The following is a 16641-nucleotide window of genomic DNA, read 5'->3' on the forward strand; positions in this document are numbered from 1 at the left end:
TATTCAAGTCCCTGCTTTCTGTTTCTTTGTGTATATCTAGGAATGGAATTGCTAGGTCTTTGGGTAATTCTGTATTTAGCTTTTTGAGGAAGAAAGCTTTTCTGCAGTGTTTTCCATGGTGGCTATACCGTTTTACTTTCCCACAAGCAATGTATGAGGATTCCAATTTCTCCACATCTTTGCCAACACTTGTTTTTTTTTGTGTGTGTGTTTTAAAATAACCAACCTAGTAGTTGAGAAGTGGTATCTCCTTTTGGTTCTGATTTGCGTTTCTCTACTGATTAATGATGTTTGAGCGCCTTTTCTTGCGCTTATTGTATATATTCTTTGTCTATTCAGGTTTCTTGTCTATGTTTTAATTGGGTCTTTTTGTTACTGAGTTGTAGGAGATCTTTATATTAAACCTTGTCAAATATACAATTTGCAAGTATTTTCTTTCATTCTTTAATTTTTTTTCACTTTCTTGATATTATTCTTTGATGCTTTTTCTTTTGTTTTTCATGCTTTAGATATCATAAAAATCCATTGCCAAATCCAAGGTCCTGAAGATTTACCCCTCCATTTTCTTCCAGGAGTTTTATGGTTTCATGTTTTACATCCATTCTTTAATCCATTTTAAGTATTTTTATGTATGGCGTAAGATGGGGGTCGAGTTTCATTCTTTTGCATGTAGATATCCAGGTGTCCCAGTACCATTTGTTGAAGAGATTATTCTTTCCCCTTTGAATGAACTTGGCACCCTTGTCAAAAATCAACTAACCATAGATGTATGGATTGATTTCTGGACTCTCAATTTTATTCCGTTTGTTTATATGTCTATCTTTATGCTTTGATTACTACAGCTTTGTAGTAAGTTTTGAAATTGGGAGGTGTGAGTCCTTCAACTTTGTAATTCTTTTTCAAGATTGTTTGCCTATGTAGGGCCCCTTATAACTCCATATGAATTTGAGGATTGACTTTTCCTTTCTGCAAAAAAAAGCCATTGGAATTTTATAGGGATTACGTTGGTCTGCAGATTGCTTTGGGTAGTATTGACATCTTGACAATATTAAATCTTCCTATCCATGAACACAGGATGTATTTCCATTTATTTAGGCCTTTCAAAGTACTTCATGGTACTTTTTAGTAGAATACTAATTTAGGCAAAATCATCCAAAGTTACCAAAGAACGCATAGGGAAGTGTCCCAGATACTGAATGATTGTGTTAAAATATTTCACTGCAACTAACAAAGCATTACTTTATTTTCATGTAAGTAATAGTCACTGATGAAGGGAAAAAACAAAGTCATGACTATCAATATTTATATAGGGAACTATTTTCACAGAATACTGATGAAGGAACATGGTGTACATGTTCAGAGCGGCAGGGGACACAGGGACAAGCACACTAGATTGAAAGCATAAAAGCATATTCTCATAAGGACCAAGCAATCCTTGTTGTTGGAGGACCAAATGGAATCATCATTAATGTAAGTAGAATCAAAGTTCACAATCTGTAAGTCTTTCTTAAGATATGCATGATTCAGCTTGTTTACAGTTCGAGCAAAGGCATATTTAGAGGCACAACTATATGCTTCCAAACTGTACACTTTCTTGAAGTGCAGATCAAAAAATGGATTGTCCTAGAAGAGAAAAAGAGACATAATTTTGTTTGTAGCCAGGAACGTAGCTTGATCTCCTGGATTCTCTCATATTCTCTGATGTATGCTTATTAATTATGAAGTCTCAGTAAAAAACATATTTCCAAAATCTACAAATGAGCTTTCCAAAGCTACCTGCTTCAAATATATTGCTTCTAAAAAGAACAAATAAGAAAGATTATTTTTGACACATTTGTGATTTTTCAATTATGCAAATAAAACATGAGTCAGAATGTGCAGTTATCAAGTCTTCCTAGGCTAGTGACTTTGAGAGGATGGGTGGGGATGGAAAAAAAGAATAAACCCACTTACAGAATTCCACAAGGGAGAAAGGGGTTCTCTTTTTCTCTACTAGGAGGTCAGTCCCTTGTGCTATTTCAGTGGTAGAAAGGGGATATATAGAATAGCTAATTAGCCTTTGGCATATAACAGATCACCAACTTGCTGGCTTTGAAGTTAATAGCAAGGAATTACTTTTAAAATTAATGGCAAGGATCATTAAAATTACTAAAGACTGACTCTTCCTGGATTGCTCTAGGCTCTATAATTCTAGTGGAGATGTTTCAGGGAAAAAGTAGGCATCAAATCTGATCTAGGTCCTACATGTTAAAATAATAATAATTGCCAGTTACTAATAGCAGTAACAACAATATCTTGCATTTAAAAAGTGCTTTTCAGTTTACAAAATGCTTTCACAGTCATTATCTGCCTAACTCTTAACTCTCCTTGAGGGCAGAGGTTTTGAATTATTTATTTTTTGTGTTCCTGCTGCTTATCCATGGCAACTACTGAGTTCTCAACAAATGTGTGTTGAAGTGATCTGAAGTAGTCCTATAAAAAGAGAAATAGAGGTAAACATTGCCCTAAATGACAAGGAGGTAGAGAGAGACCAAACCAAACAAGTGTATTAATAATTTGTTACCATGTGGTGTCTAAAGATCATATACAAACAACTTGTGCACTTGCCATTTCTTTTAAGTAGGAAAATTCTTACAAGAGACAGGAAAAAGAACATGGGTTTCGATGTCAGACAACCATTTTGACTCTTACGTAACCATGGGCAAGGTACTTACCTGATCTGACTCTCCCTTTTTAGGCAGGGTTGCTATGAAGTTTACTTGAGATTAATCGTATAAACTGTGACATTACTATGGAGCTTAAGAAATGATAGTTCCCTTTTCCCAAATCTGCCCCCAAGATTGTGATACTGGTGTTAATACCACCTTGCTTTATACTATTAAATTTTTTTAAAAAACAAAACAACATTTAAAAAAAAGAATATACAAAGGTTATGTGATTTTAAGCGCAGTGTTCGCCTAGTCACACCTCGTGAAATTTTTCCTAGCTGTCGTAATTGCAGATGGAAAGACACTTCTGCAGAGAATCTCAGCAAAAGGAAATCACATCCATTCCATCACCAGATACTAATCAGGCACCTTATGTAGTTTCCTCACTGAAACATTTGCTCCTTATCATGTGGAAAATATCCTTTATATGTTTGAGAGGATTAATTTTTTTCCATTAGCCTAATAATTGAAGCTTAATCAGGAATAAACATAGAATACAAGTCCATCCCTCTCTCCCTTCCTTCCCTCTTTCTTTCTCTCCCCTTTCTTCTCTCTTTCTTTTGATAGAATCTTAGAGCTAAAAAGGAATCGCACAGTTCATTCAGTAATCTCTTGTTTATATACATGATTAAAATATAATATAATATAATATAATATAATATAATATAATATAATAGTGAATAATAGTTTCCAGAGAGGTGAAGGCCAGGTCACACATGTAGTTACTGGCAGAGCCAAGACAAGAACCAGGATCTCAATCAGCCCAACCCCTTTTTTTGCTACATCATCCTCTCTCTCATTACACCACATCAGTCTCCAAATCCCCAGTCATTTTGATTTCTGCTTTATAAATTGACTTCAATTTCAATTCCATTCCATTTTAAGGTTGACAACTTTCTGGCTTGAAATAGCTCTGTTTAAAACTGTATTGTTGCTATTGAGAAAAATATAATAAATGCTGACTCCTGAGGATTCAATTCCAAGGGGGGAGGAGAAGTGGAAATTCCCAAAACAACTGAAATATTTTTACTTCATCCACAGAAGAGAAATATTTTAAAGGAATTACTCTTTGGATATTATAGGTTTTCTTCTGGCCGTTTAATATTTTAGGTCCTAAAGTGATGAGAAAAATAGAAATACTAAATTTCTCTCTTGTATCTAGTTCACTGTCAAAGGTAATGATCTTCAAATAGGAGAGGGAAAAAACAACAACATAGAAATGGAATTAAAGGCAAGAAAGGTGAAGAGAAAGTAAAGCAGAGCTAGCTGCTTCCAATGAATCTGTTGATTGATTAATTCATCCCCCAGCACTGACCAAATGCATAAAAATAATTATGACATCAGTAATATTTGAGAACTTGAGAGAAAAAATAAGAAAGTGATCAGAAAAGAAGGTGGGGATGGTTAATTCCTGAAACTACAGATTAGTGAACTTGACATTGATTTCTGGTAAAATTCAATGCAGTATAGAAATTTTGGCAAATACATAAAAGTATATAGACGAAAGTAATTTCAAAATTTGTCATCCTATTACACAGAGCTAATTATTGTCAAAGTAGTGATTTGTTTCATGTATACATATACACATACCTATATATATTTTTGTATTAAAATATAAGGTTCAGATTTCAATTTTCAATACTATGATAGACTAAATATGCAGAATGAGATAATATTATGGAAAAGTTTTGTATTTGGCTGACTTTAAAAAAAACATATTAAATGGTGAACAATTGTGTTCTAAGCTATCTTTGGGAAACATGATTTTTAATAGCTATGTAATGTTCCAGCATACTGACATGCAAAAACATATTTAATTATTTCCTAAGTGTTGAACATTTAGGTAGAATGTATTGAAAAATGCTGTGATTACTTAGGAAAGAAAGCAATAAAATCCAGCATGCTTTCACTAAGAAGTCATGCCAAACACACAAGATTTTAAAAATAGGATTCGTAGGTGATAAGGCAATAGCAGATAACATATACTGATTTATATGAAAATGAATATATGTATGTATATGCATGACTGGGACATTGTGCTGTACACCAGAAATTGACACATTATAACTGACAGTACTTCAATTTAAAAAAATAAACATGTACTGATTTCATTAAAGATCTTAAGGGCAACATTTAGATATTCAGACTAGATAATTAAATAAGGCAGAATTAAGTGCTAGTGTCTGTCTAACGTACCATTGTATCCTCAGAGCCTACCATGGTATACTGTAAATTCTCAGTGCATGACTGAGTATATGAAATTGTAGAGATGGCAAATGACCAGTCCAAAGAAGACAAATGAAGAGATTTCAAGGTAAAGTCTAGCTCCATCACTAAATAGTTATTTGACTTCCAGCAAGTCAGTTAGTCTCTTTATGTCTCATTTTCCTCATCTGTAAATCAGGAGTAATAATAGAGTCTAATTCTTGGGTTTTTGTGATCAATTATGTGAAATTATATATGGAAAGAGCTTTGCCTGGTTCCTGGCACCTGATAAGGGTTTACTAAGTATGAGATGGTAGCAGGTAGTAGTAGTAGTAGTAATAGTAGTAGTGCTGTTAATCTATCCGTTACCTAGAGGTATGCACTTAGCCCTGCCTCTTCATCATTTTTATTATTGACTTGAATAAAGTCTTAAATGTTGTGCTCATTTACTCTGTGTCATACTACAGTGAATATTAAAAACTCAAAATATTAAAAGATTTGATAGGTGGGAACAACAGGCCAAACTAAAAATATGGCATTAGGAGGATAAGGATAAATGAGTTTAAGTTCTAACTCATCCGACAATAACAGAAATATTTACTGAGTGCCTAAAATCTATCAGGCAGAAGACTACACTAAAAGGTGAAAGGTCATCATTGCTGTTTACTAGGAGCTTTCCATTCAGGGGGGAGACAGAGTAAGCCAATTACTGCAGTTTGTTGGACTGTTTTTATCCACAATGCAGTGGGGTTATAGGACAGGGGGACATGAGTAGGACTTTATCCCACAGGGAATCTGGGAATGGGTTGAGGGATAGAGGTGATTGGGCATTTTAAGCCCCAAGAATCAGTAGTCAAACACTGTGGATATATAAGTTTAAGGAGGAATGACCAGAGATAAAGGGGCCAGATCATCAGGGGCCTTTATTGAGATTTTATTCTATATACATAGAAGGAGTGGCAGACCAGGTTAAATGGTAATTCATGACCCAAAGACCTGAGGTCTCAGTTAAGGGTTTAATAGAAATAAGGAATCTGGGTCAACGAAATACAAACTGGTCACACTAATTCTAATGTATTGTATTTAATTCTGGAAAAACTGGAGCATTCCAGAGGACAGGAAATAGCATGGTAAAGGGTGTTGAGGCAATGTCATGGGAAAAAATAACAACAGTGCTATTACCTCTTAGTGTTTGTGTTTTCCTGTCATATTATCTTATTTAATCTGCATATGAATGTTATTTAAAGAGTGAAATGGATATATTGACCCTAGAAAATAGAAAACTTGAGGGAACATTATAATCATCTTCAAATTTTGGAAAGGTTGCTACATGAAAGGAGGGTTGGATTTGTTCTGGTTGCTCCAAATGGCAACACTAGGACTGATGGGAAGCTGTTAGAGTGAAGCAGATTTTGGTTAAAGGTAAGAAGGAAATGTGAAAATAAAGAATGGTAATTCAGAGAAGGAATGGAGTTCCTCGTAGTGAATTCCCTCCATCAGTAGAAGAGTTCAAAGGGAGACTGGAAAAACCACTTTCAAGTGGTCACATGAGAAATTCAAGTACACCCTCTTTTCTCTCTTTCAGCACTAAGGTTGTAGGACTTCCAAGAGTTACTGATCCTTCTGGAGGATCAGGTGGCTGACCAACTGCAAAATTTGAAGATGAGAGAAGGAATCCCCAAAACTTATGGAGGAAATCAGAGTGAGGAGAGAGTAGTGGTGGTGGGAGCATCATATATTTAAAGTTGCAGAACTGACTGGAAGATTGTGTTTAACCTGTTAAGAAGCCCTTGGGAAAGATGCTTTTAAGTCTAATAGGCAAAATCCAGATTTAAACTTATAAAAACAAAACAAAACAAAAAAAAAACAGTAGATCATCCCAGTAGGTTCAGCCATACCACTTAAGAACCATATGTCATCTTAACACTTAATACATGCCAAAAATATATGAAGTAGGATATTGAACATAAAGATCTCCAGCATATTGATTCCACATCTCCCTTACAAAACATAACACTTACTGTATCTGCTTCTTTTCCATCAATCATCTGTAGATCGTTCAAAGACCACTTTTTTGTTACTTCATATTTTTCATCTAAACCTATTCTGTAGTGTTTCACCATAATTATTTTTACTTCTTTATTTTTGGTCACTGTAGGATAGAAAAACACTTAGTTTACATAGACTCTTAGAAGATAATAAATTATTCATCAACCCATACTTTTCAGTATTTATGTACTTTCTTCTTGTATAATGAGCTTGAACATACCTTATATCTGCACCCCAGTTATGAACCCTGATGTATCTGAGCCTTCATAAGCATTCCGTCAAATTTCCCTCAAACTTGCTCAGTGTGTTAACATTATTTTTGCTACAGTTGTGGTTACACCCTGCCACAGTAATGCCTGTCAGGTACAATACCAAGCTATGTGCTTTCAGCTGTGAGCTTTGTGGTGGAGAATGGGGTTCAACTCAGGGCAGGAAATGAGAGGCTTAGCATTAGCATACAGTCAGTGCCAAAGTGTTTACCAGAACAAGTTGGAATTTTAATTTATGACAATATAAGAAAATGAGGTCAGGAAAGTAAAAAGTTCTGCTCACACAGCAACCTGCTGTTGAAGAGTGACCATGCAGATACTACTGTTAGATTTTTGTTGTAGAAGTGCTTGCAACACAGCTACTGTTGACCTATTTGGTATTGTTTGAAAATTTTACACCTCTTTAATGTGTCTCCAAAATCCTAGTGTTCAAAAGGGTATCCACTATTCTCCTGATAGAATTATTACAAATGCCACAGAGGGTACAAGTATGAGACAAGGCCCCTCTAGAAACTTATGGCTTTGTTGAAGAGCAAAGGCTAACACACATACATCACATACGATATATATTATAAGGGTATACAGGTATGTTATAATGAAGTGGCAGTGGGAATTGAATATCTTAAATTTCTTTCAAGATGGGTGATGTCACTTAGAAAGTTGCAAGCTGGTTCTGTCTTCTAAGAGGGAGGCTGGAATTTGTCTTTGAGGAAGGTTCTCTTTTGGTTTTGGAAAGTACCACTTTGGCATGCTCTCCTACTTAAGAAGATATAAAACAATATATTACAATATAATCATAGTAGTAGATAAGCAATGTGGAGCAGACACTATGTTCAACAGGAGTTCGGAGAAGAGAAGGGACTGGAATAGTTAAGGAAGGAATTATGAGAAAAGTAGAATTGGAGCTAGAACTTTAAATTTAGTCCAGTTAGAAAGTCAGGGATGATACTAAAGGCATTCCAGGTGAAGGACACGATGAAAGGAGGGGACAATAGACACTGAACTTCACCAGGCAGAAATAGAGAGTGGACTACATAGATTGGTTGGTGTTAGGACATGGTGGGCAATAAGATTAACCAGGTTGAGAAGGTTGTGAAAATGATTTGAAAAATGATGGAAACCACTGCAGATGTTTGATGTCTGAATCCCGCCTCTAGTGGAAGGGATGGGAGGCTGGCCTGGAGAGTGAGGGCTCCTGAGTTGGGACTGGTGAGGGGAGTAATTATCTGCTGAAAGTACAGGCGGTACTGAAATTCAGGCAACCAGTTGAGCTTAGAGTTCATAATGGAGCTGAGTTCAGTCTCCTAGGGAAGGAATTCTGAGCAGGTTGACAAATCTAAGAAGAGGGCACTGTGTCCAGAGTTTAGTTAAGACTCAACGAGTCATACACATTAAATAAATCTCTTTCCTCCTTGAGCAGGAGACTAATACTGTGGCACCTTGTAAAAGGAGTAGTTTTCTGGAATCAGTGATGCCCAGGATATACTGAAGAGGAAAAGAAAAAGGAACTGGAGGTCCCTAGAAGAGGCAGGATGTCTTAGTGGGCTCTGGCATTAGACAGTCTGGATTCAAATCATGACATTATTTCTTGTGGTGCAGTCTGAGTAAATTACTCAATCTCGAGAGAGATTAAACCTTAGTTTTCTCATTTTGTAAAGTGGACGTCAGGGTGATACAAACTTACAGTGTATAAAGATGAAAGATGAAGTATATAAGTGCCTTAGGATAGTGCCTGGTTTATAGTAATTGTTCATCTTGTTGTTGTTGTTGTTTCATGAGGCTGTTCTTGTAATCCAGGCATAGGATGTGGGCAACAGAAATAGAAGTGGCAAATCTATGTAAGATTTCAAACAAGGCATGGACAACACTGAAGGGAAATAACTCTAGACAGAAACCCAAACTAGGGAAGTATGGAGGCTGAGCTGGTTGGGTGGAATGGTGAGTGTGGTTTTTGATATACAGAAGAGGTATCCATAAATTATCTCAGAAGAGAAGGAGATGGAAGTTTATAGTTTAGGAATGGAGATACAGACTTGGAATTTTTCTGTGTAGACAGGTTTCCAAGACTAGGTTTATAGGGAAAAGAGCAGAAGAAAGAGGTGAGACAGAGTGGAGAAGAAGACGATGCCAGCAGCGATGTCTGAGAAGATGCCATCAGAAAAGAGACAAGCCTCCAGTGCAATGCCATAGAAATCAACGATTTCAAAGATTTGGAGACAATCTCCTGAAGTCACTTGGTTGGGTAAAAAGCAGAGCTCAGTTCTGGCACTGAATCTGACTTGGGGAAGATAATTGATTTCTTTCATGAGGGCAGTTTCTCTAGAATGGAAAGGGCAGAAGACAGCTTGTGGGGGGCTCCCTCATGTCCTAATGAACATTGGGTGTGTATGGCTTGCCAGTTGCTGGGCTGGGCAGGCTTTAGAAAAAGAAATAGGAAGAGACTAAAGGCTATCATTTGGATCACATACCCCAAGAATTTGGAAGAGGAGAGATTGCACATTTTGAGGACCGGAAGAATGACTGAGGCACATGTCCTGGAGGGGACCTAGTGTAGAAGATCTTATCCCTGGGTAAGAAAACTGGCTCAGAGTCTGTGAGTCTCCTGAAATTGTATGCAAAAGTTAGTGGGTTCCTATCCATGTATACTTCTCCAGCCCTAAAAGAGATCCATTTCCACTGGCCTAGATGTTAGCTTTGGGAAGAGGAAAGGAGAAAAGAAGCCATTAGGCTGGTGTGTTGAAGTGGATTGTGTTACACTTACTACAAAGATCTTGGAGGCAGTTCTTTCCACCAGGAGGCAGTTGTCTGTCCAGACAAAGGCTCTACCTCCGAACCAACTGATGATATTCTTGAACTGGCTAGCTGTCTCACTGGGTGCTGAGGAAGTGGGAGAGGGTGGGGATGTGGAGAAATAACTGAATACTGTATAAAAATGTGATTTGAAGCCAATTCCGCTGGCTCACTTACATGTTATGATAACCAACCAATTGACTGCAGACCCTTTTGTGTGAGGCCCTGTGCTAGGCACTGAAGAAAATGAATTCTCCCTATGACTCCATTCCTGCTCTCGCTGAGATTACAGAGAGTGGGGCTTCAGAAGGAAAATACATGATTACAGTGCAGTGAATGAGGCATAGACAGGCTATCATAGGAACGTGAAGAAGGAACATCTTCATCCCACTAGAGGTCAGAGAGAGCTTCTTGAAGGAGGTTATCTGAGTTGTAAAGGGCCGTGGGAGTTAGCAGAATGAAGAAAGGAATGGAGGGAGTTCTGGAACAGCGTGTGTACAAAAGCACGAAATACTTGAGTCTTTTGAGTCATTACAGGTATCTAGTATTGTTGGCATGAGGTGTAGGGGTGAATAGGTGGTGGGAAGCAGGGTAGGCAGAAGCTAGTTCCTGAAGGGTCTAGAATGCTAGGTTAAGGAATTCAAAGATCATCCTGAAAGCTATGGGTGTGAAGATTTATGGGGGCGGCGAGGAGGGTGTTGTCACTGAAGGACTTTAAGTAATTAGTAAATCTAAAGCTCAAGCTGAGCTTTAGATTTTAGAAAGTTTTCTTGGGCAATTCTGGAAAGGATGAATTGGAGGGAGGGAACAGAGAAAGATTAAGAAGGGGGGATCTACCAGTTATCAAGCTTTCTTACACGAATAGTTACTGTCTTACTAACAACAAACTAAGAAAGTAAAAAAGCTTGCTTTAAAAGTTAACCTTTTGATACAATGATGTAGCACAGAGACAGTACAGCCTCTTTAATTTGGCAAAACGTCTCCTCTGTAGCCAAGGGGTTCCAAGAACTGTCTTTAGCCAAGAGTCAAAGAAGTCTGCTCAGGCTGGAGTGGACCCAATCCCTAATTTCCATGCTTGAGCTCTGCTGCCAGCTAAAATTAAATGGCCATATCCACATTAATGCAGTGGCAAAGTGGGAACTTAGCACATTGTCTTAAAACAGAAATGTGTTTATATCGTCAAAATGTTACAGAGTTGGTTTCAGTAACATCAGATGTGCCATTATCCAATTATGATTTAGTGGCATCTATACACCCAAGGAATTTCAGAATGAACCTGCTCCAGTATTACTATTTCAGTTAGCAGTTTTCAGAATGACAGTCTTAACTTCATGTCCACCATTTTATTTTCACTGTGAATTTAAAAATAAACATTGTTGTCAATAACTGCCTCTGTTATTGTGGTAAAACAGCCACCATTATTCATGAGGCTAAGTGGAAAGGAGATTGGCCAATGGAACCAATATAATTTGGCAGAACAATGCTATTGTTGATTTCATCAAAAAAGTAACTTTCAAATACTTTTTCTAGAAATATTTTTATCAAAACAAATCTTTGGGCTGTATTAGGCATTATAGATTTAATGTTTGTGTCCCCTCCAAATTCCTACATTGAAGTCCTAACCCCCAAGATCACGGTGTTAGGAGGTGGGTCCTTGGGAGATGACTAGGTCATGAGGGCAGAGCCTTCATGAACAGGATTAGTGTCCTTATAAAGAGACTCCTGAGAGATACCTTGCCCTTACCTCCCTGAAAGGTTACAGGGAGAAAATGATGGTCTATGAGGAAGCAGATCCTCACCAGACACCATATCTGCAGGCCTGGTGTTCTTGGACTTCCAGCCTCCAGAACTGTGAGAAATAAATGGTTGTTTATAAGCCACTCAATTGCTAGTATTTTGTTTCTTTTTCTTGTTAACTTATTTAATCCTCTTACTGTTAACATTATAAATGATTTGACAAAATTATTCAAATCCATAGTTCACAGAGAAGTTCTTTTCTGGAATCAAAATGTAATATGTATAGAGAATTTATGCATACTATTTTTGTAATTCTAGCAAATGCCATTTATTTTCAAACTAATACCTATGAGTGGAGAATATTTTTCTAAAAAATGAGAATACTTAAAAAATAATCTGTATCTGAATATGTCTACAATTTTTATTTATAAAATATATAATACATAAACATATATGTTTACTGTGTATTTTATTATAAATATTTATTTACAGTATATACTAGTTATATATATGTTTACATGCATGTTTTCACAATAGATACATTCTTTTCTGTATATTTTAAGGACATAACCCTTCTTTTTACTTATTTGGGGTAGAATTTATTGTGTTTGTTTTTCTCCTAGTTAGGATTTAACAGGAGAGCACTAAGTTCAGATTAGGTGTTACTAGTTCCGTTCCAGAGAGGTCAACACTGAGACCAGAGTGTTGCCCCAGACTTCACAGCTGGCAGGAGGGCGAAGCAGAGTCATGTTTTACACCAGATCTGCCTGATTACTAGCATTCCAAGGTCTGTTTCACCACACCCTGCTACTTCCCATCCAATTATGACTGATGCTTTATATGCAATTTCAAGTCCTTCAGAGTTTCTTTAATTCATTTGCACTCTCACAGAATAAAGCTCCTCTATCCTTCATTAGAAGATGCTGCTTTTAACTGCCAGAGATAATGATGTTCTAGGTTAGGGGGAGCTAATTCCAAAGGGAAATGACCATACAAACCCTGTGGTGGGAGGTAACTGAGATGCCAGGAAATCCTCAGTTTAAATCCTAGCAAACTATAGAGAGGGAGATTGAATTTAGGAAGTATGCTTTTTGACACAAGCCAAGTAAGGTATCAAGGTAACAGTAAATCACAATCATCTGGTTGTGAGACCCCTGCAAAAGAGAGACTCTGATCAATAAATAGAAAGTTTAGCTTATTTAAACATATCTTCTTTAATTTGAAAAATGCATGATGATATTTAACTGCTCTAGACTCTTGATTCTCACAGATTTAGAGCTGGTGGATTGTAGGATATAAAGAGGAAATCATAACTACATGTCTGTCTACTCCCAGAAGGTGACCAACATTCAAAATCTGGAGTTACCTGCCTCAGCAACTGTGATGAGTCCTATCCATGGAGATTCTCTGAGTAAAGGGTGGTCAAAGATTTAGCTCTAGCAAGCATCACGCTGACTTTGTTTTAGATAACTGTTCTGTCTAAATGCATTTGAAGTGGTCATAAAGAGATGCTACTTTTGGGGAAAGTGCTCTCAAATTGACAGATGTGATATAGACGAGAGTCATGAAGTTAGTAAATGAACATGACTTACAAGGTTAACTTTTACCTGGAATATCACACTTTTGTCTTCTCTTCCTCACACCTGAGAGGACCTTGTTTTTTCCTTGCTTCTTACATGATAGTATCACTGAATGTTACTAATGGAAGCTATCACCTATTTTATTTGATCATTTTCCAGGTGAGAACATTGAACCCTAAGAGGTTGCCTTCACACATGCTAACAATGCAAACCCCTTGATCTTCTAATCCTAGTTAAAAGGATTCACGTCATTTATGAAGAAGACAGCAGCTGATCCCAGCCCACAGTGTCCTTCTCAGGACTTGAGGATACTGGGGAAAAAAAATCACATCCATTTCCCAAAATTTAATTCTAAGACCATTTCCCTCCCCCATGCCAGATAGAACAAGTTTAGTTAATTATATAGTTGGAGGGGGGCATTAAGATACATCTGGTAAGTTAGATGGAAATAAAAAAATGCCTGGTAAATACATACACATTATTGTAATTGTTTTACTTTTTATAAGGTTTTCTTTAAAAATACTTATACACTAATGTTACATGATGAGTAATTAGCTTTATCAAGTAGGATTACAATAGATATAAAATTATTAAGTTTTCATGTTGGAATAAGCATATCTCTAATATATTAAGTCAAAATACTTTAAGATACAGTAGTTTGAATATAATACAGTTGAAATTGTTTCACTTGACCTTTTCCCATAATTTGATTTCTTTCTTTTCTCTGGACTGTTTAAGTTTTTTACCTTGCTGATATGCCAAGCTCCACATTTTTATTTATATACCAAAATATACTAGGTAGAGTATTAGATAAATGTTACTATTCTTATTATTAAGTAAATATTAGTATACTTATTAGGAATTCCAGAATTTTAAAGAATTCTTAGCACTTTCTTTAAAGATGTTCTATTCCCCTCTACAGTACTCCCATTTGACAACTTTTGAAAGTTCTTCTAAGCAAATTACCAGGAAGGGAATTATAACAAGTTTTCTGAAGACGCTGAATGGTGTACCTTAAAAAGCAAAGTCTACAATGAAACCATAGTCTCTAAGCTTTTTCCTCCTAAGCCCCTGACAAGTATTAAAAAGTATAGATTGGGAAAAAGGAATGCTGAATATTAAATTCAATAATGGCACAACTTTTGAAATGCACAAGCATTTCTGTCTAAATTCCACACAAAAATTACAGGTAAGACAAACAATAATTAAGTGCAAAAGCCTATTCCTCACTTTTGGACAATTTTCACACATTTTCAAAACATAAGGGAAAATCCTCATTGTAGTTAAGTAGTTTAGAGAACATTTCCTTATCCTTAAACTTCCATCTCATGAACTAACTTCTGCCATTAAAACATTGTTTCTGTGAGCATACTGTGAGAAAGAATTTTTAAAAGATAATTTCTCTTTTCACAATAAGCCCCAGGAAGTCTAAATAAACGTCGGAAGAAAATCTAAGATCTATTTTTCTTTCCTAGCATGAAAAGAGAGAACCCTAGTTGTCCAGACGGGTTGGAAACAGAGCTGTACAGCTCAATTCTCCAATATGTTTAAAAATATACAGAAAGCTCTCTGTTGAATTTTTTAAAATGAGCTCTTACACAATAAAATTGCATGCCATGCAAGTGAATTAAATAAGAGACTGGGGACTAAATAATCAAATCAGGAAAAGTATATACCCAGTTTCATTTCTGAACAATTAATCTAAACATTCTTGACAATATTTTTTGCCTTTCATTTTAGCACCTAAAAAAAAACAATCCTGTCGATTCCTAAATGTTAATCTTGGTGTAGTTAAGATCCATTACAAGAAGATACATGTGCTGTTATTTGCATACGAAAAAAAACATCAAAAAACTGTCCCTCTATCACCCAAGCATCTTTGGGTTATTTACATTTTGGAATGATAACAGAAAGCACAGATTACCTGACACACAGAGATAATACCTGTCCTGGACCGAGACCTCTATTTCAATAAACTCGTACAGATTCTGCGAGAGTGGCTTGAACAGTTTCTTCTCCAAGTCCTCCTTTACCAATGATGACATTTCCTCCACTTCCACTTGGCCTGCGATCTTGGCTCCAGCTCACTCTTCCTCTCCTGCTCCCTAGATTTCTTGTTTTGGTCCGCAGCTCCTTGGTGAGTCCCGCCCACCTCCCAACCCTGACTCTTAACTTCTCATTCCTAGCCAGACCCAGGCTCCCGAGAGCACTCAGCGCGGTCAGACCCCTCACTGCGGTATCTGCCCAGTGACAGCAGCAGAGGCAGCAGCCAAAATACAGCAGCCGCACCAGCCCCACCGTCACTCTCCAGCATCCAGGCTCAAGGAGGCTGCTCTCTGGAGCTCTCCTGTGGTTTGTTGATGGGGAACATATTTATGAACACCAGCAAATACACTTGTGGAGTCACCTGGTTTCCCTAGTCTAGTAGCCTTTTCCCCTATCGCATCACTCTGCAGAGGAAGACCACTACTTCAGCTTGATTCCATTATATAAATCAGCTGTCTGGCTCTATTGATTGGGATCATCTTCCATTAAGAACTTTGCTATCATCGGCAAGAGAAAAAGCATCTGTGCTTGTTCCTGACACTTCCAACAAGTCTCTTTCCCTCCTTTCTTTCCCCTCCTGCAGCTCATTCAGACCTTTGTTTCCATGAGAGTCAGCACCAACTCCTGGTCCAAATTACTTTTAAAATGAGCTCACTTTAGTGCTATTTCTTCCTTTACTCACAAAGAAAAATTTACTTGGTACCTACTAGGGCAAAGCATGTTTCTGGGAAGGTGAATTTCCTATCCTCAGGAAGCTAATAATCTGATAGGGATGAGTACACTAAATAATTATCATAAATGTTTAAAAGTCATAAATGGCACAAAAGAAAAGGAAATACAGAAAAGATATTTGTACCTGGAAAGTGTCAGAGACAGTGCTATGGGGGAGGATCTGGAGCTTGAAGGATGAGAGGCGAGCACGAAAGTGGAGGAGCCTATTCTGTGAAAGGAACGCTGTGAATGACAACGCTGATCAGTGAAGCACAGGGGGTGTTTGGGAGGACAGCATGTAGCCCAGTTTGCCTAAGTTTTAGAAGGTGTGCGAGTAAGTAAGAGAGAAAAGAGTGACTGTAAAGCAGGCAGCCAGTAGCATCTTTTGTGGCTCCTCTAAGAAAAATTAGTGGCATGTCTGCAGCTAGGCTGAATTGTGGGGTCCTGGGTGAGACATTTGCCTTTCTGAGCCTGTTTCCTTACCTGAAGAGTGATCTCTAGGTTCTTTTCCTACTTTAGTATCTCCTATTCTGTTTGTGATTCTGG

General features: G+C 37.2%; 1 protein-coding gene across 1 annotated transcript; it reads right to left on the reverse strand.

The window, feature by feature from the left end:
* Positions 1-1284: 1284 nt before the first annotated feature.
* On the reverse strand, positions 1285-15383 carry EXOC1L (exocyst complex component 1 like). The gene is made up of 3 exons (XM_010966190.3): positions 15263-15383; positions 6935-7065; positions 1285-1623 (listed from the first exon to the last, which is right to left on the reverse strand). Exons 1-3 carry the CDS (start codon positions 15381-15383, stop codon positions 1357-1359), a joined length of 519 nt encoding a protein of 172 aa, XP_010964492.2. The 3' UTR covers positions 1285-1356.
* Between the last annotated feature and the right edge of the window lie 1258 nt (positions 15384-16641).

Source organism: Camelus bactrianus, chromosome 2, assembly GCF_048773025.1.
Source record: "Camelus bactrianus isolate YW-2024 breed Bactrian camel chromosome 2, ASM4877302v1, whole genome shotgun sequence".
In the NCBI taxonomy this organism is placed as follows: Eukaryota; Metazoa; Chordata; class Mammalia; order Artiodactyla; family Camelidae; genus Camelus; species Camelus bactrianus.